Source organism: Schistocerca serialis, chromosome 9 (assembly GCF_023864345.2).
Source record: "Schistocerca serialis cubense isolate TAMUIC-IGC-003099 chromosome 9, iqSchSeri2.2, whole genome shotgun sequence".
Taxonomy (NCBI): Eukaryota; Metazoa; Arthropoda; class Insecta; order Orthoptera; family Acrididae; genus Schistocerca; species Schistocerca serialis.
In genome coordinates, this window is record NC_064646.1 from 207049755 (window position 1) to 207072065 (window position 22311).

Genomic DNA, 22311 nt, shown 5'->3' on the forward strand with positions numbered 1-22311 from the left:
TACAACGGTGTAACAGGGAATGCTGCAAAATGGCACAGCCGATTTCCCTCCCCATCCTTCCCTAATCCGAATGTGCCGATGACCTCGCTATCCGGTCCGCTCCCCAAAATGAACCATCCAATCAATATCTTAAATACAGAATCAAACGTTACTGAAAGAATTGTTTTTTCGCCATTCTCCTTCTTACGGAAACATCATAAACCTCACTGATTATAGAAATAATTCAGAAACAAAGATGGCTTAAAAACTGTTTACTGGATGACCGATTTCAACACACTAAAAGTGCCATCATCGGATCTGAATGTAGATTAACGTTTATAAACCATTTGGATATAACGATGCGTGAGCTGGTCTGCTTCATGCATCGTTATATCCAAATTGTGTGTTGAAACCAGTCATCCAGTAAACAGTATTTAAGCGATCTTGGCCTTTGAATTATTTCTACAACAGAGTGATCGCCCAACTAAGCATTATGTGTTCACTCACTAATTATCTTCCTAACATCTCGTGCTGCAAAAGGCGTTATTCAGGATTTTGACAGGTGTTCACACTGATGTGAATGGACGATTTAGCACACAGACTGTCGTTAACAGGAATACTTTTTAAACAGTTGTCCTCATGCACAGCGCAGAACGTTTCTATGCAATGAATACGTTGTGTCTGTGTAACTGCTCCAGAAAATTCATTCTGTGCGACATCGCAGAAGGTAAGTATGTGAAATACGCAAATATTCCAAGGCTCTTAGCACCAAACAAGCAGCTGGAAGTACAAAGAGGAAATGTTACTGAAATCAGTCATTTTAAAAGGTTTATAATACAAATGGTTCTGAGCACTATGGGACTTAACTTCTGAGGTCAACAGTCCCCTATAACTTAGAAGTACTTAAACCTAACTAACCTAAGGACATCACACACATCCATGCCCGAGGCGGGATTCGAACCTGCGACCGTAGCGGCCGCGCGGTTTATAATACACCGACGGAAAAAAATGACTATACGAAGGAGGAGCTGTGTGATATAAACGAAAGTTAACAGGCGTGTTTCTACATCTGAAAGATGACCTCTATAGCAATTTACTGCCACCTGCATAGGAGTGGCGCTAATAGCGCCACTAAGGGATGCAATTCAGGTTTGCTTTAAAAAGAGTTTATAAAGGTAGTGAGCATTAGTTACGTTACATTTGACGCCGGGAGTTGATGCAGTTAGAAATGACTTTAAGGCGACAAAGGCACCATTATCAACACCTCACTCAATTTGAACGAGGTCAAGACCTGGCTCCAGACGGCCACTTGATACTATCGAGAGGGAAGACCATCGTGTTTGGCGTATGGCTCTGCAACGTCGTACAGCATCTGCAGCAGCAATCTGAGACTCAGTTGGCAGCACAGTGACACAACGAACTGTTACAAATCGTATTAGAACAGATAAGCCCTCGGTCACAAATATTAAGTCAAAATTGACCAGGTTTCGACGCTACTATGAGCGTCGTCTTCAGAATTAGTGTAACTGTTCTAAAACGTATTAGGTATATAATACATTAATAAAATTAAAGTTTTTGCTGACTGGAAAAAGATGCAGTACTTACAAGTCACATATTAAAAAAGATCTAAGCTGGAATGGTGACGTCATGAATAGTTGTAAGTGAGATGGCGAGCCGCTAAAGGCCTTTTCCAGTCAGTACGAACTTTAATTTTATTAATGTATTACACTCCTGGAAATGGAAAAAAGAACACATTGACACCGGTGTGTCAGTCCCACCATACTTGCTCCGGACACTGCGAGAGGGCTGTACAAGCAATGATCACACGCACGGCACAGCAGACACACCAGGAACCGCGGTGTTGGCCGTCGAATGGCGCTAGCTGCGCAGCATTTGTGCACCGCCGCCGTCAGTGTCAGCCAGTTTGCCGTGGCATACAGAGCTCCATCGCAGTCTTTAACACTGGTAGCATGCCGCGACAGCGTGGACGTGAACCGTATGTGCAGTTGACGGACTTTGAGCGAGGGCGTATAGTGGGCATGCGGGAGGCCGGGTGGACGTACCGCCGAATTGCTCAACACGTGGGGCGTGAGGTCTCCACAGTACATCGATGTTGTCGCCAGTGGTCGGCGGAAGGTGCACGTGCCCGTCGACCTGGGACCGGACCGCAGCGACGCACAGATGCACGCCAAGACCGTAGGATCCTACGCAGTGCCGTAGGGGACCGCACCGCCACTTCCCAGCAAATTAGGGACACTGTTGCTCCTGGGGTATTGGCGAGGACCATTCGCAACCGTCTCCATGAAGCTGGGCTACGGTCCCGCACACCGTTAGGCCGTCTTCCGCTCACGCCCCAACATCGTGCAGCCCGCCTCCAGTGGTGTCGCGACAGGCGTGAATGGAGGGACGAATGGAGACGTGTCGTCTTCAGCGATGAGAGTCGCTTCTGCCTTGGTGAAAGTGATGGTCGTATGCGTGTTTGGCGCCGTGCAGGTGAGCGCCACAATCAGGACTGCATACGACCAAGGCACACAGGGCCAACACCCGGCATCATGGTGTGGGGAGCGATCTCCTACACTGGCCGTACACCACTGGTGATCGTCGAGGGGACACTGAATAGTGCACGGTACATCCAAACCGTCATCGAACCCATCGTTCTACCATTCCTAGACCGGCAAGGGAACTTTCTGTTCCAACAGGACAATGCACGTCCGCATGTATCCCGTGCCACCCAACGTGCTCAAGAAGGTGTAAGTCAACTACCCTGGCCAGCAAGATCTCCGGATCTGTCCCCCATTGAGCATGTTTGGGACTGAGGCGCCAGGTGGAAATGGCATGGCAAGCCGTTCCACAGGACTACATCCAGCATCTCTACGATCGTCTCCATGGGAGAATAGCAGCCTGCATTGCTGCGAAACGTGGATATACACTGTACTAGTGCCGACATTGTGCATGCTCTGTTGCCTGTGTCTATGTGCCTGTGGTTCTGTCAGTGTGATCATGTGATGTATCTGACCCCAGGAATGTTTCAATAAAGTTTCCCCTTCCTGGGACAATGAATTCACGGTGTTCTTATTTCAATTTCCAGGAGTGTATATACCTAATATGTTTGAGAACAGTTAGTCTAATTCTGAAGACGACGCTCATAGTAGCGTCGAAACCTGGTCAATTTTGACTTAATATTTCTGACCGAGGGCTTATTTGTTCTAATATAATTCTGACACGGTCACTGATCCTTAGCAGCTATGTTCAAAGTTTTATGTTACAAATTGGTTACTTCAAGGACAGGTCAGAGCCACACGGCCCTTAAGCCGTCGGCACACGGACCGCGCTGTCGAACGTCAACGTTGAGCGCGCTGAGTTGAACGTGCTGCTGAACGCTGAGGAACGATGCGACTTGTGCATACGGTACGTGGGCCCCAACGTGGTATACGCGATCGCAACGCACTCCAGCGGCAGTTGCGGGATGTTTCTATTTCGTAAATCACACTGTTTACTAAACGGGCGCCCGTAAAATTCCCAAGTTAGCTCTATTAAAAGCACATTTCCTCCATTGCCCATATGCTAGTCACATTGTTCTATATGTTATATGCACAAATAAAAACTTCAATGTCCATGTACATGTTTTAAGACGAGAAGGAAAGTATCATGTCCAATCAGTAAGGACGTAAACTTATAAAAGTTCCATTACAAACAGTGCGATACAAATTTTGCGATAGTTCTCCACGTAAGGTAAACATTATTTCATCATTCCCACATTTTAGTAAAACCCCAAGATCATTGTTATTTGATCACTGCTCCCACCCATTAGCAAAATCTTTGCAGCACATGAATTAAAAGCGTATAAAGATGTCTCGCTCCTTTTACTTTTACAAATAGCGAAAGGTGTCATGTAGATTAAGCCAATTCAACAAACTCACTCCTCGAAAAAAAAAGGTGAACTTATATTTACATAACATCAAATATTATAGTACATATTTATATTAAACTAATAATAAAGCATCAGAACCTATTAAAAACGCGAATGTTAGGGGGGAAAAAGAATTTGGATATGGGGAAACTTGAACCACCGCCGTAATACGCAGCAGCAATAACGCTACCCAATACGCTATTTTTTTTCTCATTTTGTTCGATGTTGTTAGTTGCATTTGTTCGGTGCGGATGTCCCAGGACACCCGTCAAGTTCAGTGTTGAGCCGTTGACTCCGTTCTTTTTATTACAGAGGGCATCTAACCCTCTGACCGAACACGCTAGGCTACCGTGCCGGCAATTCAGCGACAATTATACCGGGTGATCAAAAAGTCAGTATAAATTTTAAAACTTAATAAACCACGGAATAATGTAGACAGAGAGATAAAAATTGACACACATGCTTGGAATGACATGAGGTTTTATGAGAACCAAAAAACAACAAAGTTCACAAAATGTCCGACAGATGGCGCTGGACAGCAAAACGTCAGTACTGCTACCGTGACGGGTGAGAGGTACGCCGATATGTTACAGAATCGCATCATCCCCAGCCTGGCTGATAAAGACCTCAGTCCGTGCGATTATTGGCTATGGGGTTGCCTGAAGTCGCAAGTGTATCGTGATCGACCGGCATCTCTAGGGATGCAGAAAGACAACACCCGACGCCAATGCCTCACCATAACTCCGGACATGCTTTACAGTGCTGTTCACAACATTATTCCTCGACTACAGCTATTGTTGAGGAATGATGGTGGACATATTGAGAATTTACTGTAAAGAACATCAACTTAGCTTTGCCTTACTTTGTTATGCTAATTATTGGTATTCTGATCAGATGAAGCGCCATCTGTCAGACATTTTTTGAACTTTTGTATTTTTTTGGTTCTAATAAAACCCCATGTCATACCAAGCATGTACCTCTCTATCTACATTATTCCATGATTTATTCAGTTTTCAAATTTATACTGACTTTTTGATCACCCGGAATATCAGCCACTTCTAACATCCTGCCACTTCCTGAAAGCATTAATCGTAACTATGTTACTAATTGAAATTTAATTATAACGAATTGTAGCAAAAACAATGCGTTTTTGGTGGATCCTCAGTCTGTCGTTGCCTTCAAATGGCATACTCGCATAATACGCAAGTTACAATAATTTTTTTGCAACGAATATGATGTTTCTCATTTTATTGCAACGAATCACACAGTTAACAACGAGTTTTCGAGAGACTCTCAATTTTATGGTGTTCAGAAACGGCATATATACGTATAGGCTTGAAATGAATGCCAATATGGCGCCTCACAACTCCTTACTGAAGGGAGATGGGCGTGCAAGTGACGTAGGTGACGTTGTGCCATCTGATTGGTCAACGCTCAGACGCACGCTCAGAATATCTGACATGCTAGACATTGCTCTGCACATTCGGAAAGACTCCCGAACGTGCCATTCCACGTTATGACGTCAGAAACTCGGCACGATCAACGCTCAACGTACGGATGCACGGTCCGTATGCCGACGGCTTTAGTCTGCATTCGACTCACCCTAAAAGACCGCCGTTTGCGACTTCAGTGGTGTCAAGCGAGGGGTCATTGGGGGGCAGGGTGGACGTCTGTTGCATTTTCTAATAAAAGTTGGTTCCTCCTCGATGCCAGTGACGGCCCTGTCTGGTTAGAAGAAGGGCGGTTGAGGGCCTCCACCAATTTACCAGCGTGCTAGACACTCTGGACCTACACCTGCATTTATGATCTGGGGCGTGCTTCCTATGAGAGTAGGAGCGCTCTCGCGGCTACCCCGCGGACCCTGAGTGCAAATTTGTGCCGCAGTCTGGTGATTCGACCTGTTTCGCCGCAATTCATCAACAAAATTCCAGGGGTTTATACCAACAAGATAGCGCTCGGCCACATACTGCTGTTGTAAACCGACATGCACTACAGTGTGTCGACATATTGCTTTGGTCTGCTCGATCACCAAATCTGTCTCCAGTCGAGTACATGTGAGACATCATTGGATAACAACTTCGGCATCATATACAAACAGTGTTAATCGTCACCGTACTGACCGACTATATGCAACAGACGAGGAACTATATCCTACAAACTGACATCCGGTACCTGACCAACGCAGTGCATGCACGTTTGCATTCAACATTCTGATGACTACATTGGTTATTAATGTACCAGCATTTCACATTTGCACTAGCGCATCTCGCGCTTCCATTAATCTGTAATCTTGCAATGTTAATCGCTTAAATAAGCTGCCTAGAGAAATGCATTCCCTAAATTTCTTTACTGCACATTAAATATTTTCTGGTGTTACGATTTTCTCCGTTAATATACATATACATATATATATATATATATATATATATATATATATATATATATATATATATATATATATATAATCCCAGTGCCTATTTTAATTATGCATGTTTCTTTTCTTTTCTGGTGTTGTTGTTGATGATGATATAATTAGCCTTGTGCAGAATAAAATGAAATGTGTTTCATTCTATGTGACTGTCTCACATATTATCACTTTGAATTTTTCATTTATCACTCCTTTTGTTGCTGCAGCTCTTTTGGGATTGTTTACGATGATTGCATCAGCAACATTGAACTCTATTTCTGCTTTATCAGTCTGTGGAGGAAGTTTATGTGTGTTCAGGGCACAGAGAGAGAGAGAGAGAGAGAGACAGAGAGAGAGAGAGAAAGAGAGAGAGAGAGAAGAAATGAGCGAGTGAGAATGGGAGTGATTTCGGAATTGAATCGTGGAACTCCAATTGTAATTATTCCCCATCCCAAAAGAAGATTCATCATGTACTTGCGAGGTGCCAGGGCTAGCAGTGTATTTAACACTAAATTCTTCTAGAATCTTCATTTGGAAATGATGCTCTTAAGCCCCCCCTTTTCTAACTCCAACTTTTGCTGTTGCACATGCATTAAGAAGAAACGCAAACTGACTGTAATCGACCCTGCAAGTGGAGTAGAAAAGAGTTTGGCACCTGCAATAATTTAATTCGATAGAAATTAATTTGATAAAGGAAAGTTTCATTAACGTAGTGAGAAATGAAAGGGTTGCTTTACCGATCCACCGAATGAAAGTTCTGTCCAAAATAACAATTTGATTTATTATGACTAAACTCAAAATAATAAACAAAACACATGAAACATTTACAATACGTCAAATTGGATACTCAAATAAATGCTGTGAAGGTGAAGCTGTCCATAAACTAGATTGCGACATTTATGACCAAGTGGTATTTGGAGCCAATTCCTTGCAACTCAAATCTTAAGAGAAACACCCAGCCAACCCAACATTAATTGCTGCTACAGTAGTGAGAACTAAGACAATGAACACCCAAGAGAGAACCACATTAGAAAAGACGGGAACAGGCACGCTCTGCTGAGCTCTGATTGTCACATAGCAAAATTCCCTGATTTGCCGGTGCTGTGGATTTACATCACCAAGCTGTCTTCTTAACTGCAAGGACACGATCTGGCATACCGCAGGCGATGGCTGGTTGCTTCGACGTCCCGTCGTGGTGATGTTAATGTCACGAGTATAGCCCAAAACAAATTCTCCTGGTCTGGTTGTTCCAGACTAAAGACTTCCAAGCAACACAAATACGCCTCTGAGGGAGACGAAGAAGGCTCGTTACACAATTACTGATGATACAGTGAGTGATTTTAACAAGCAAAGTTACACAGTAACTCCGATACAGTCAACTTTAGCCAAAACTGCTCAAGACGGACAACATAGGCCGCCTGTACGTAGAACGCTCAATTGCCGGCTGTACTCGGAAAGTTAAGTTGAAGTCGATACTTCAGCAGCTTCGTCAAACAGTTACAATTAAATGAAAGTATATTAGACAGCCAACGGAAGGCAGGCTGTCCAGAGCAGCGAGAGCTCAGTCTTGTAACCTACTCCAACCGAAAGGTGAGAACCGACTCCCTCAAGAGCACCCATACAAGCCGAACACAGAACATTCCCGCCCCCACGACAGTGGCCGTGGTTAAACGTTCCAATCAGCAACTCGAAAACCGGCGGAAAATTCCACTCTATTGCCGACGCACTACTATTCCACCAATGGAGATACTTGGCGCCAATTTCTGCGCCGATTTGGCTACGACACGGAGCTATCCCCTGAGCAAGCCAATGACAGTTATGATTTTGCCGAAAACGTGGGAATTTGCCTACCAAGACTGCCTGGGGACACAAGTCATTCCCACGCCTCGCTGGTAGCCCGCCAGAAAGTGTTTACGCTATGTTTCTGCGAAGTAACGGAATCTCTAGCCCAGCTGTTCCGTCAGGCCCCTGTGGGCGTGTCGCCCCCGCTCTAATGACAACGTCGGCGTCTGGAAACCATCCACCCGACTCCCTCACACACGTCGGCTTAACCCTTGAAAGATCAGCAGATCCCGCCTGTCACTGGACCACCTGGGTGACGAGAGACGCTGTGTGGGAAGTCTGCGTGTGGAGGAATGGCAACTTTTTACTGCATGCAATTAAAGAGGAAAATCGAATTACTCAGAGTAAGATAGAAATATGTGAGGGGGCTCATGCCAACTCTCAAACTCTCCACCCTTTCTGGCTTTCCTTTAGTAAATATTTATTCGCTTTCATGCACTTTGTTTACCCATACACGGGGCACGTGGGAGTACAGCCTCGCAATTCTCAGTTTTTCTAATAATGTAACCAATAAGGGATGTATTGTCCAGCGATTTCAAATAGAAGTCACAGCTTGGACTATTATCTATAAGACATCAAAATTCCAGCTCGGTTTCATCATTAATAACAGAGGAATAGATAATTTAGTTAAATAAAAAATTTCTGGGTTTTTACCACACAAAAGCGATGAGTGTGGGTCTTTGCCTTATTTGAGATAAACATGGATAAAAATGGATGACTGCTTAATTTAAATACTTGAAATAATCCTCTGTAATATTGTTGTATTGCAGCCAAATTATTCAGAGCAATGTTGAACTGAAATATCTTGCAAAGTGGAAGATAATGTTTAAAAACTACATTTTTTCCAGCACGAAAGGAGTATCATTAGGGTAACCTAAAAGAAACCATTTACCGAGACTAAGCTATCTAGGTAACGCCCTCTGACTCTTCCTTGCAGTCACAGATTCTTGCTCTTCCTCTTTTTCTGCTTCCTTGAATACTTCGTAGCTAAATAGTAAGACCATATCTATATAGGAGCTACTGTCATGATGTGAGAAGTCTGAATCTGACTGAATTAACAATCATTTTGATTTGTTTACTTTCCTTTTTTTTTGGCATTGATATAATGAAATCCAGCTTACGTCATTTTAATTCTATAGCGCTCTCTTCTTTCTCTGGCATATTTTTCTTTCTCAGTAGCGAGCTTTTATTTTCCCATGCATTCTGCTTCCACTCTTTTTTTAATGGGTGTCATAATTAGAAGCTTTGCCGGAAAGTTGTCCCTAAAGACCGAGAAATATTCAGGTGAGATATTCTCACGCAGTGTGTGTTGAATATCACCTTCCGCCGGGGATTATCAATGAAGAATTATCACTTTTTTGTAACTGCGGCAATTTACCCCAGAACACCTACAGGGATATACCCCATCGTGCCATTTTCATAAAAATGCGACATTGCTGAATTTCGGGGTCCAACTAGAACCATTTTTTCCATGTGAAAGTGCGACTAAAACGCAGTAGTGTCAACAAGTAATTTGCTGATTCTCCCTCTCAAACCGCATATTATACATAGTTGAAGTAAAACATCGGAAAAGCTACTTGTACATAATAAAAAACATTTTCTCACCTCTCGAGCGAGCTGCCGGGATAAACTTCCATGCAGCAGTAAGTTACAATAAGCCTAACTTGCCGCCTAGTGGTCATCTCCTGAATCCATGGCAGTTAATTCAAGAACTCGGTGGGGGTTTTTACCCAACGCGGTGTTTTACCCTCACTTACCCTACGTCTGCAGGTAACAGCGACCCACACTATTCCTGAATTCGGTTCCCATTTCATCCCTTGTTACAGGTAACTGACACAATTGAGCCATAATTCTATAAAACTTTAGTCTCCTGCCTTAAGTTTCGTTCAGCTCATGAAACGAAGGACTTTTTTCTACTTCACTAACGACGTTAATTACAGCCCCACATGACGAACGAAACTTCAGCAGGTGTTTCATTATCCGCAGGCGGAGGCAGTAACGCTGGCGGCGTACAGCTGTTCCTGGTTGAAGGCGAGCCATCGATTCAAGCGCTCTTTGAGGATCCTCATGAGCCGCGCCCAGAAACCGCTCGTTCTCACCGCTGCACACCTCTACCCCATGAACAGAGAAGCGTTCGTTTCGGTGAGTGCATAAAGAAATATCACATTTCATTGGTCCGACAAAAAATGCCACTTGTAGAACTGCACAAAAGAACTCGTGCATGTATTTTGTATAACACCAAATTATTAAACTTGAGCTTGCTGCCTACCAGCATAGTAACCGAGGGAAGTGACACATTACTTAAGATACTGGTGTCGTATTCATCGGGAATCCGGTTGAAATGGCCATCCGATTACCTAGATTTATAAAATGTCGAATCAAAACACCTTCAACCGTCCAAATTTACAGTTCTTGTTTTATTTGTGCGACCAGTTTCAGCGCTGCATTACGCCATATTCAGGCCCCAGACCGACGTGTACGAAGAAATCCCACCTCTTGTCCAGTTGAAATAGGGGCCAACATTCAGGGAGTGGTTTGCTTAGATTTATTCTTATCACAGCGATCCCTTCGATCATTACTTGTCGACACAAGTCAGCAAGTGAGTATCGAAAGGATAGCTGTGTTAAGAAGGAATCTGCGGATACAACTCACTGAATGGTGGCCCATATTTTTACGTGTCAATAGGAGGGATCCTACCTACACGTCGGTCAGGGGTCCAAAGATAGCGTAATGTAACGCTGAAACTGGTTGCGGATATAAAATAACAACTGTAAATTTAGACGGCTGAAGGTGTCTTTATCCGGAATTTTATTCTGAATTCTCGACGTTCAGCAACCATCTTCATAAAGATGGACTTACAGGGACATTTAGTTTTAGGTTTCTATGCATTCCATAATTTGGCTCAGGCTAATGCTGGGAAGGTCCCAACGAATCAACATCGCTACCCAAGGCAAGACTGCCTTTCGTCTATAACTATTTCATCATCTATTCGACGTCAAACGCTGATCTCTTTTCCTTCCTCTTTTCCACAACAATAAAAAATAATATAAATATCTAACGAAAATATTGAAGAAATGTATGATGAGATGAAAGAAATTATTCATATAACTGAGAGAGACGAAAATTTAATTGTTGTGATGAACTGGAATTCGATAGTAGGAAAAGCAAGAGAAGTAAGAATTGTAGAAGAATGTAGACTTGGGAAAACGAATGAAAGATGAAGCCACCTAGTAGAATTTTGCACAGAGCATAATTTAAACATTGGTAACACTTGGTTTAAGAATGGTGTAGAAGCTTGTATTAGTAGAAGAGACCTGGAAACACCGGAAGGTTTGAGATTGATTATATGATGCTAAGACACAGATTTAGGAACCAGATTTTAAATGGTAAGATATTTCCATGGACAGATGCGGATCCAAACCACAATTTATTGGTTATGAACTATTGATTAAAAGTGAAGAAACTGCAAAAAAAAGTTGGAATTTAAGGCGATGGGACCCGAATGAACTAAAAGAACAAGAGGTTGTTCAGAATTTCAGAGGGAACGTTAGGCTACAGTTGCCTAGAAAAGCGGAATTAAACATGGTGGAAGTGACAATATAGTGAAGGCAGTAGAAGATCAAATAGGTAAAAAACAAGGCTTAGCAGAAATCCTTGGATAACACAAGCGATATTGAATGTAACTGATGAAAGGAGAAAATACGAAAGTGCAGCAAATGAAGCAAGCTAAAGGGATTACAAACGTCTAAAAACTGAGACTGACAAGAAATGCAAAATGGCTAAGCAGAAATACTTCCAGACAAGTGTAGGGGAAGAGTAGACACCGCCTACAGGAAAATTAAAGAGAAATTGAGAGAAAAGAGGACCAACTATATGAATAACAAGAGCTCAGATGGAAAACCAGTAGTAAGCAAAGAAGGGAAAGCTGGTAGGAAGAAGTGGCATGTAGTGGGTGTATACAATAAGATGAAGGAAATAGTATAATAATGGAAGAGGACTTAAATGAAGATGAGATGGGAGATGTAATACTGAGAGAACGATTTCACAGAGCACTGAAAGACCTAAGTTGAAACAAGACCACTGGAGTAGATGGCATTCAGTGAGAGCCACTGATAGCCTTGGGAGAGCCAGCCAGTGCAAAACTCTTCCATCTGGTGATCAAGATGTATGAGGCAGACCTTAAGAACAATGTAGTAATTCCAATTCCAAATAAAGCAGTTGCTGACTGGTGTGAAAATAACCGAATTATCAGTTTAGTAAGTCATGGTTGCAAAATACTAACACAAATTTCTCACAGAATAATGTAAAAAATGGTAGAAGCTGACCTCACAGAAGGTGAGTTTGGACTTCAGAGAAACGTCAGATCACTTGAGGCAATACTGATGCTATGACTTAGAATATAGGTTAATGAATGTAGAACATGCGTTTGCAGCGTTTATAAATTTAGAGAAAGCTTATGACAACGTTGACTGGAATACTCTCTTTGGAATTCTGAAGGTGTCAGGCGTAAAATGTAGAGAGCGAAAGGCTGTTTACAACTTATATAGAAACCAGATGGTAGTCATAAGAGCAGAGGGGCATGAAAGAGAAGCAGTGGTTGATAAGGGTTTGAGACTAGGTAGCAGCCTTTCCCTAATGTTATTCAATCGGTACACCGAATCTTCAGTGAAGGCAATCGAAGAAAAATTTGGGAGTTGAAGTACAGGGAGAAGAAACAAAAAACCTTGAGGTTGGCCGATGACATTGTAATTCTGTCAGATATAACAAAATACTTGGAAGAACAACTAAATGGAATAGACAGTGTATTGAAAGGAGGATATAAGATGGATATCGACAAGAGAAAGTCAAGCATAATGGAATTTAGATGAATGAAACCAAATAATGCTGAGGGAATTAGATTGGAAAACGAGACACTTAAAATAGTAGACGAGTTTTCTGTTTGGGAAGATAAATAACTGATGATGGTTGAAGTAAAGGGGATATGAAATGTAGACTGACAACGGCAAGACAAGCGTTTTTGAAGAAGAGAAATTTGCTAACGTCGCTTACAGACTTAAGTGCCAGGAAGTCTTTTCTGAAGATATTTGTCAGAAGGGTAGCCATGTATGGTAGTGAAACACGAACAGTAACCAGTTAAGATAATAAGAGAATAGAAGCTTTGGAATGTGCTGCTAGAGAAGAATGCTGAAGGTTACAAGGGCAGATCACGAAATCAATAAGAAGGTCGTGAATAGAATTATGGAGACAAGAAATTTGTGCCACAAGTTGGCTAAGAATCGGTTGACAGGGTCAATTTAGTTATGGTTGGTTGTGTGTGGGCGGCGGGGGATCAGGTATGAAAAAGGTCAGACGATACTCTACATTACTTTTCAAGCTTCTTAACCCTCAACAGAACTGACTTACCGTATTTCAGTAGATCAATAAATTTCCTGTCAGTCGTCTACTATTTCATTAGGAAAAGTACAGGTGATGTATGTGTCCGTATGTTCAATTTGCTTACCAATTGTTACTAAGGTGACCCTGCTGGGCTTTCTGAAACTTTGGGACAGAGCTGATGGAAATGTAAATATGATGCCTTTCTCACTGCTCACACACTACTATCCCATGGATCACTAACCTTTACATAAATACAATTGACACCTGGTGAACAAATTACTAAATTATATATCTGGGTGGGAAGTGGAAAATGGTTAGAATTTAAGACAAACCCACTTGCAGGCGATAATGCTGAACTGAGTACTGTGAATGAGTGAATCAGTGTCAGCAAGGATTCTCCAGCGCAACTGGGAACTCCCTCACACAGAAGTAATTAATGACAGAACAGGTCTTGGATGTAGACTTCCGCAACTGGGGCTTGCTGAAGCATATATCCAACTTAAACCTTCAAATTGGGGGCATTTTACGCCCACCTTTCGAAAATATCGTAATCTTGTTATGTACACTACATTTTAAAATTTTGAATAAAATATCGATTGTTTTTAACGATTAATTATTTAAGACTCCATAAGTCTTCTAAATTTTTCAGCAGATCTTAACCCAAAAATGTAATGGTTAATACTGAATGCGACATTTCGCTACGTATGTCATTTATTTTCAGTTTTAAGGCCCTTTGTGAATAAAAGTTAAAAGTCAAAGACAACTAACGAAATTTGCGTTTTAAATAAACTGTAGTGTTCTTTGAGTCGCCTCCCGACTGCATACACTTTGCAGAAAATGCTTTAGTATTTTCAAGACTGTCCTAAGATACACTTTGGGGCTCTAGGCCCTACATAAATATCAGTGCCTGTTTAAAAATATGTTGTTAATAAAAGTTAAAAACAATCGTTCCCCATATTTTGTGGTGAGCATAATAAACTGCCTATTGGTACTGCACATTATGAAAATTTCATTAGCGTTGGTAGGATTAACCCTGATGTTTCCCAGTGGTTAAGATTATGAAATGGCAATAAGCCATCTGCTATAATGGTAGCGTAAATTATTAATTAATGCAGTACCTTGGTTAAATAGTCTTGGGTAGTTTTACTTTTCATTTAAATTTTATGTATTTTCTGTTTTCCTTAAAAACAATTTCATCATTTGTTGCAAATCCTTAAATTACAAATAACGAAGACAATGTTAATAACAGTTGTATATAACTGTCACTGGCTGTGAGAAAATCCAATTCGGACTGAATTTTAGGTGGCAGGTGTCAAAATTGTAAGCAATACTAAATTAAGAAAGAAATGAAATGTCTTTTATTTTTTCCTCGAGGATGGACTCTCACACGATGGTAGGCCCGAGTGTCAAATCCCGTTTTGAGAACATGAGTATCACTTGCAGTATTTTCCAGCTTAGCGTTGCTCAAAGGAAGTATAGTGTCCCTCAAGTAAATTTTTTGGAAAGGAAAGAAAGTAAGTCCAGGCTCTGAAGAAACCCACACATTCACTTTTCTTTCCTATTGCTTACGGATTTGAAACTTATGTTATAAGTGTTGAAAATACTATGGAAGCCTCATATCAAAACTCACATTCATTCAGTTATTAAAATCTCAAAAAGGACCGCTTGAACCAGATGCACTGTGTCACTGCTTCTGTGAACTCGCGTGCACACATCGTGCCCCAAATTTCGTAAGTCAAAATGTGACAGCTAATCACTGGATCTGACAAAAAGAAACTGGATGAGGGAGAAAATTAGTTGGAAATGTGTATCTCATGCTCAGTGCTGTAAAAGAGGAAGAGCAACAACATACAAGAATTACCCAGATCACTGTTTAGAAGAGCGACCTTATTTTGTGTACACAAATACAGATACAAAATGTGATCACTCACATAGGTTAACAATGGTATGCATTCCCTCTAGATAGTTAGGAGGAACAACATACCGCTCTTTGAAACACATGAAAGGGCGACGAGTGAAATTTGTTGGTGAAATCGTTACAATCTATTTTTCCAAAACCTGTTTCACTAATGTCCCTCCTTCTTTGGGTCATCTTCTGTAGTGGAAATGCTATAAATTTCATGCCTATTTCAGGCATTTACACATAAAAGTAACAACTAAAGACGCATAAATTAAAGAAAGATATTATACTCAAACTTCTTTAAGGAGAGTTATGTTCTGAAAACAGGCAAAAATACTTAATTTGTATATTATCATAACTGTCATTATCGAAGGATCTGTGTTCTAGCCGTTGGTGTGTTAACAAATGATCATATGGCAATCTTTCCATGTATTATGGGCTTCAATGATCTTCTCTTGAGCATGTTCCCATCGATAGCTGAACATGTCTTTGAGTTCAGATGGCTTCTCTTTAGAAACATCTAACTTTACTTTTGGTGTTTGGTCGAAAGAGTATTGTATTTAACTGTTCTGGAGATATCCATTTTCATGTCTTGAAGAGCTCTATTTTAGGTACTCTGTCATTTCTTGCATTAAAATACAAAAGTTAATGGAACCTCCTCACACATAGGTATTTAACTCTGGAATACTTGTTTTTGGAACTTATACATTTCTATTTTCTTTTTACAGCTGGTGAATGCATCATATTCATACTACGCATTGCTGGGTCAAATGACTAAATGATAGAATCATTCCCTAATTTGGAACCAAGGTCTCCAGTGGTTTATGATATTACGGTTTTAATAGATGTACCTGTATATTTCAAAACTTCTTTCACTGATGGCATTCCGTCACGACACTATATGATGTAACAAAAAGCTACAAAATATCAGACATGTTCATATTAAATAACAATTGAAAAGACATCAACTAAATGTATGGGTAATAGTGAAACCTATCAAAGGATAGACGTAAATTAAAATAGGGAAAAAGTATATGTAGAAATTTATAGTAATTTCAGTTAATGAGCAATGTTTCTTTACTGAATGTATACAAAGAATAATTATTTAGATGGAAAGTATCTCACAAAATTTGTGCTTAACTTTCATCTATCCAAATAAGAATTTCAAATTGATTTTCTATGGAAGCTGCTATAAATGCTACACTGTAAGAGGTTTTGTAATAAACGCTTGCTGGTGTAACAAATGTACTGAAGACTCTCAAGCTGAAATTTTAATCACCTTTACTGCTTTCTCCTTGTTGATAGATAACATCACACTGTTAGCTCTTCTCATAATTTCTCCTCTAATTAAGAAAAAATTAAACATTTATTTCATTTAAGAGAAAACATTGGTTGCTTACCAAAGACAGTAGTATTGAACTACAGGTGCCTTTCCAGTACTGCACAAGATGGTGTTCTCACCAATGTGTTAAATGTGTCTGCAACAGTTTGTAACCTGAACACATGTAATCACAAGTTTCTTGAGTTGATAGCTCTTGCTGAAATTGAACATTAATTTAATTGCCACTATAATGCATTTATTTGTTTTTGTGGCTAGTAGATGTAATAATTTCATTTGATTTAGTTATATACTCAGACTTTATTATCCTGAATTTGAATAGCTGGGAAATTATATCATATGTAATTTAGGAGCTGGGAAATTATATCATAAGTAGTTTAGGTACATTTCAATATCAATTGAGACTAACATGCACTATTTTGATCAGTTCTCTGATATTTCATCTCTTGTAATTATCTTACACTAGGAGATGTCCTTAGAGTAGCAAGTACAAGTCACTGAAGTATGAAATTAACTTTGGTTATCTACATTATATTGTCAGATTTTTATGTCATATGCTGCATCTGTTCGTGTATGAAGTATGTTGTGTTTCACTAAAAGGATTACGACAAATTACATCTTCACACTGTGATCCTAATTACGCCATACTGATATCTGTGTGAATAAAAAAGCCTTTAATTTCATCAGGTATGAAAAATTATTGGTATTTTCCTAGTTTACTCTCAAATTCGTCTTGCCTACTGACAGTAATATGAGTTACCTGTTTATTTAAAAAGTGATTGAGTTTTGCGATTGTATAATTATAATTCAAATAGGTCATAATAAAATACATGCATCCTCTGATGATCACTGTGTATGTGTGTTATCTAGAGGTTAGGGGCCCCAAATGGTGACGTTATCAAGCACTTACAAATATTAAAAGAAATGAATGTGGATAAAAAGGTTGAAAATATTGTAACACTCTGATGAGTACACCCACAAAATGACATTCACTCACTCCCATGTCAATCGCTCTAACACACACAATCTCTCCATCTTACATTCATATGGCAGTGGAGAAAGGGTGAAAGGTGTGTGCCACACACCACAACCACCACACATTGGAAGATCCTCCTGCTGGAGCAAGAAGCCATTCGTCGTAGCGCTGTGTAAGGAGCAACTTATCACAACTGCATGGCTAGAAGGAGGTGCGCCTCGGCCGCGTTATGGACTTTACTAGAGGCAGCTTATTGTCTGTCACATCCAGCCACTATTCTTCCCACCGACGCATGACTCTGCACCTCAACAGTGAAGTGAATGCGTGTAGGGGAAGACACCCTGAACTAACTGAGGATCACGACACGCCTCCTTCGCTGCCAAATCTTCACTTACTTTCCCCGCAATACCCATGTACCAGATCAATAACGACAGGATAAATGGATATCGTGCTTTACTTTAACCTCGTACAGTTCTGCGATGGTTTCATATTAGCGAAGTTGCTAAATTTTAGGCAAAATCTCTTTTTAGCCGTAGCTCTGAAACTAAACATTTACGGACCTATGTTTATGTGAAATTCTTTTCTTTAGTTTTACTTGTAGAATAACATATTAAAATATTTGTGTATCTTCGTGGATCAACCTCTACAGCACCTATAAATTTAGCAGAATATTTACAGTAACATATATACATATATATGCTCCAGGCTCGAACTCTTAACGATAGTCTGTGAACGAGGGTAATGAGCGAGTGGCACTACATTTTTGGTGTGTGGTCTCAGTCTGATCAGAGACATGCTGGGGTAGTCTTCGCAGTTGCACAGACCACTGGGTATGAATCCCAGTCAAGATCTAATTTTCAACTTGCACCATAGATTTCAATCATCATCCGCTCGCAGCTGTAAATCCTTTGTGTCATATTCATATGAATTAATTTGCGCTTTACGCTGAAGTATAGCATTTATGGAATCACATTACTTTCACTCACAAAGTTATTATTTTTGAACAGGCACTTTGGAGCAAATTTATAATACTATCTAATCGTAACAGAAGGTATATGATTGCGATATCAAGTTATCTTTTACAGACAAATCATAATATCAAAGAGCTCCTATAAAACATGACAATATTTACAATATTCTACATTACTGTATACAATATGTTCAAGAAGCAAGAGGGTACAGTAATAGTGGAACATACAGAATGAAGTACTAGGGTTAAGGAAGGGTGTAAGACAGGGATGTATTCTTTCACCCATGCTGTTTAAGCTATAATCGAAGAAGCAATGACAGAAATATAACAAAGGTTTCAGAGTGAAATTAAAATTCAGGATGAAAGGATATCAGTAATAAGATTCGCTAATAACATTGCCGTCCTTAGTGAGAATGTAGTGGTATTGTAGGATATGTTGAACGGGATAAACAGTCTAATAAGTGTAGACTGCAAATTGAGAGTAAATCGAAGAAAGGCGTAATTAATGGGAAGCAGCAGAAATGAGAACAGCGAGAAAGTTAACATCAGGTTTGGTGATCAAGAAAGGAAACAAAGTTAAGGATTTCTGCTACTTAGGCAGGAAAATAACCTATGATGGAAGGAGCAAGGAGGACATAAAAAGCAGACTAACACTGACAAAGAGGGCATTCCTGGCCAAGAGAAGTCTGCTAGTGTCAAACATAAGCATTAATTTGTGGTAGAAATTTGAGACTGTACGTTTGGAGCACAACATTGTACGGTAGTGAAACGCAGACAGTGGGACAATCGGAAAAGGAGAGAATCGAGACATTTGAGATGGGGTGCTACAGAAGAATGTCTAAAATTAGGTGAACTGACATGATAAGGAAGGAGGTGGAAAACACTGCCAAGAAGAAGGGATAGGACGAAAGGACAATTTTTAATACATCAGGGAATGACTTCCATGGTACTAGAGAGACCTAGAGAGGGTAGAATCCGTAGAAGAAGACAGTGACTAAACACATCCAGTAAATAATTGAGGACATCAGGCTACTCAGAGAGTAGCACAGGAGAGGAATTGGTGGCAGGCCGCATAAAAGAAGATATAGCTCTAAGAAATTTAAAATAATTTACTTAGAAAGTTTATATAGATTAACTTATTAGTTAAAAGGCACAATGAAACATTCCGCTATTCTATCGATCCATGTTATTTGTTAATGCTGTGTAGTGAAAGCACTAATCTAACTGATATTCAAGTATTCACTTCCATAATTTTTGTAAAATATGTGTATTGATAAGAAAACTACAATCTTTTATTATGCCTATGCTACTAGCTCATTCTTACTAACAGAGCGCTGTCATCTAATATGTGTCAGATTACGTGATTTGCACAATAAAATAATTTAGAAATTTGATTACATCTTGAGATTAATTGTGGTACTGTCACGATAAACTAACCTTGGAAATGTGTTCCCAGATGATTATTTTTTGTTGTTTGTAGCAGGTACACAAATTCTTGATTGAAACAGTGAAATATGTCTTTATCAATTAGGATATTGTAACAATGAATGACCAGTGGTGAGATTAGGATGTATAAACATATGAGTATCTGCGTATGTAGGAGAAGGAAAGGACCTGGGAGGGGGGGGGGGGGGGTGAGTTGCTTTTATTTCTCATGTGGCACTGCAAAATATATGCTAGAAAAATTGAATTTTTATGCCACTATTGTGTCTTATACGCTGTTACCTAGAGGGGAAATTATTTTTTCTTCTCTTTTCTCGTAATCGTAGCTCTAGCTGCTTCTGCAACCACCTTGTAGTTGGTAGCCTTGTTTTTCATCAGCCCAATACACCAGTTACATTGTCCATGTAGCCGAGCGGTCAGAGGTGCTACAGTCATGGACTGTGCGGCTGGTCCTGGCGGAGGTCCGGGTCCTCCCTTGGGCATGGGTGTGTATGTTTGTCCTTAGGATAATTTAGGTTAATTAGCGTGTAAGCTTAGGGACTGATGACCTTCGCAGTTAAGTCTCATAAGATTTCACACACATTTGAACACATTTTTTGCAGGGCCCACTAAAATCTATGCAGTCTTTGTTACACAGATCTTTTAGCAACTACAGGTGTTTTATATTTCAGCAATAAAGTCACAACATACATAGAAAGATGCATTAACACTCCTACATATTTTCTATGGCAATTCAAAGTTTTTAATAGCCTGCAATTGCTGCACTGAGGTCTGAAAAGTAATTATTGGCAACAGAATTTACTCATATCAAGAATGTAAGCAGACAGAAGCGTTCTCTATGTATAAGCACAATAACATAAAAATATCACCATATGTTCCCTGTGGGTATTTATAATAATACATAATTCTGAATCAGGATTATAATTACACACATTTCCATTTATTGAAACACTTGGTGCTTAATGTTTATTACGATTCAAGTTAAGTTCTAACTCACATCAGTGTGATGTTTTTGTATGAAAATTGTGGCTAAGTGAAAATAATGAATCAACTGAATACTTCAAGAAATGTCACTCAACTAAGTAAACGAGACTTTTGGGAAAAATTAGTTTTGTCATTACTCCCTTACAGCGATTGTAGCACATCGCAGTTCATTTGTTGCTGAATTAAAACTATTTCGCTTTCCATGTCAGCAGGCGAAACATCAATTTGCCTTAGTAATGACTAATACTTATTGATAGCCCCCTCAATATCAGTGTTCACTGGTTTTCTCTCCAGTGAAACATTTGTTAATTAATTCAAATCACACGTCAAAGAGAATTATAATAAGAAAGTAGAATAATTCTAGCATCGCTTAACTGACTTGTGATCCCACTAAAAACGATGCAACTTCATACTGTCTGATAAAGAGAGCAGAGAATATATCGTTATGAATCCCAATGCTCCAAGACTTCGAGCTCAACCATAGCGACATAAGAATATCGATCCTCTTCATTCTATCGTAAATTCTATCGAAAGCCCAGCACATAATTTCACAAACTGCGAAATCGTCGCGAAAAAACACAGTGACCAGTATGTGTAATAAGTTTCCTTTAATTTACGTCTATGTTCATAATCTTCTTTGTTTAACAGATTACCGATTTCGGTCTTTAATGACCATCATCAGATATGTTTCATAAAAACAAAGTCCTAATGTACTGCAGCCATGGTGGCATCGTCAAGTGCTAAATGCGGAATCAGCACCAGAATCGTCAAATACATACACTCCTCGAAATTGAAATAAGAACACCGTGAAGTCATTGTCCCAGGAAGGGGAAACTTTATTGACACATTCCTGGGGTCAGATACATCACACGATCACACTGACAGAACCACAGGCACATAGACACAGGCAACAGAGCATGCACAATGTCGGCACTAGTACAGTGTATATCCACCTTTCGCAGCAATGCAGGCTGCTATTCTCCCATGGAGACGATCGTAGAGATGCTGGATGTAGTCCTGTGGAACGGCTTGCCATGCCATTTCCACCTGGCGCCTCAGTTGGACCAGCGTTCGTGCTGAACGTGCAGACCGCGTGAGACGACGCTTCATCCAGTCCCAAACATGCTCAATGGGGGACAGATCAGGAGATCTTGCTGGCCAGGGTAGTTGACTTACACCTTCTAG

The 22311-nt window shown here is 40.2% G+C and overlaps 1 protein-coding gene across 1 annotated transcript in view; it reads left to right on the forward strand.

The window, feature by feature from the left end:
* The window catches only part of LOC126419471 (odorant receptor 43a-like), a 61954-nt gene extending 45758 nt beyond the window's left edge, over positions 1-16196 (forward strand). The window contains exons 3-4 of the mRNA XM_050086659.1: positions 10125-10280; positions 16143-16196. Of these exons, the coding sequence (XP_049942616.1) occupies positions 10125-10280; positions 16143-16196 (210 nt within the window). The remainder of the gene's footprint in view (positions 1-10124; positions 10281-16142) is intronic.
* The last annotated feature ends 6115 nt before the right edge of the window (positions 16197-22311 follow it).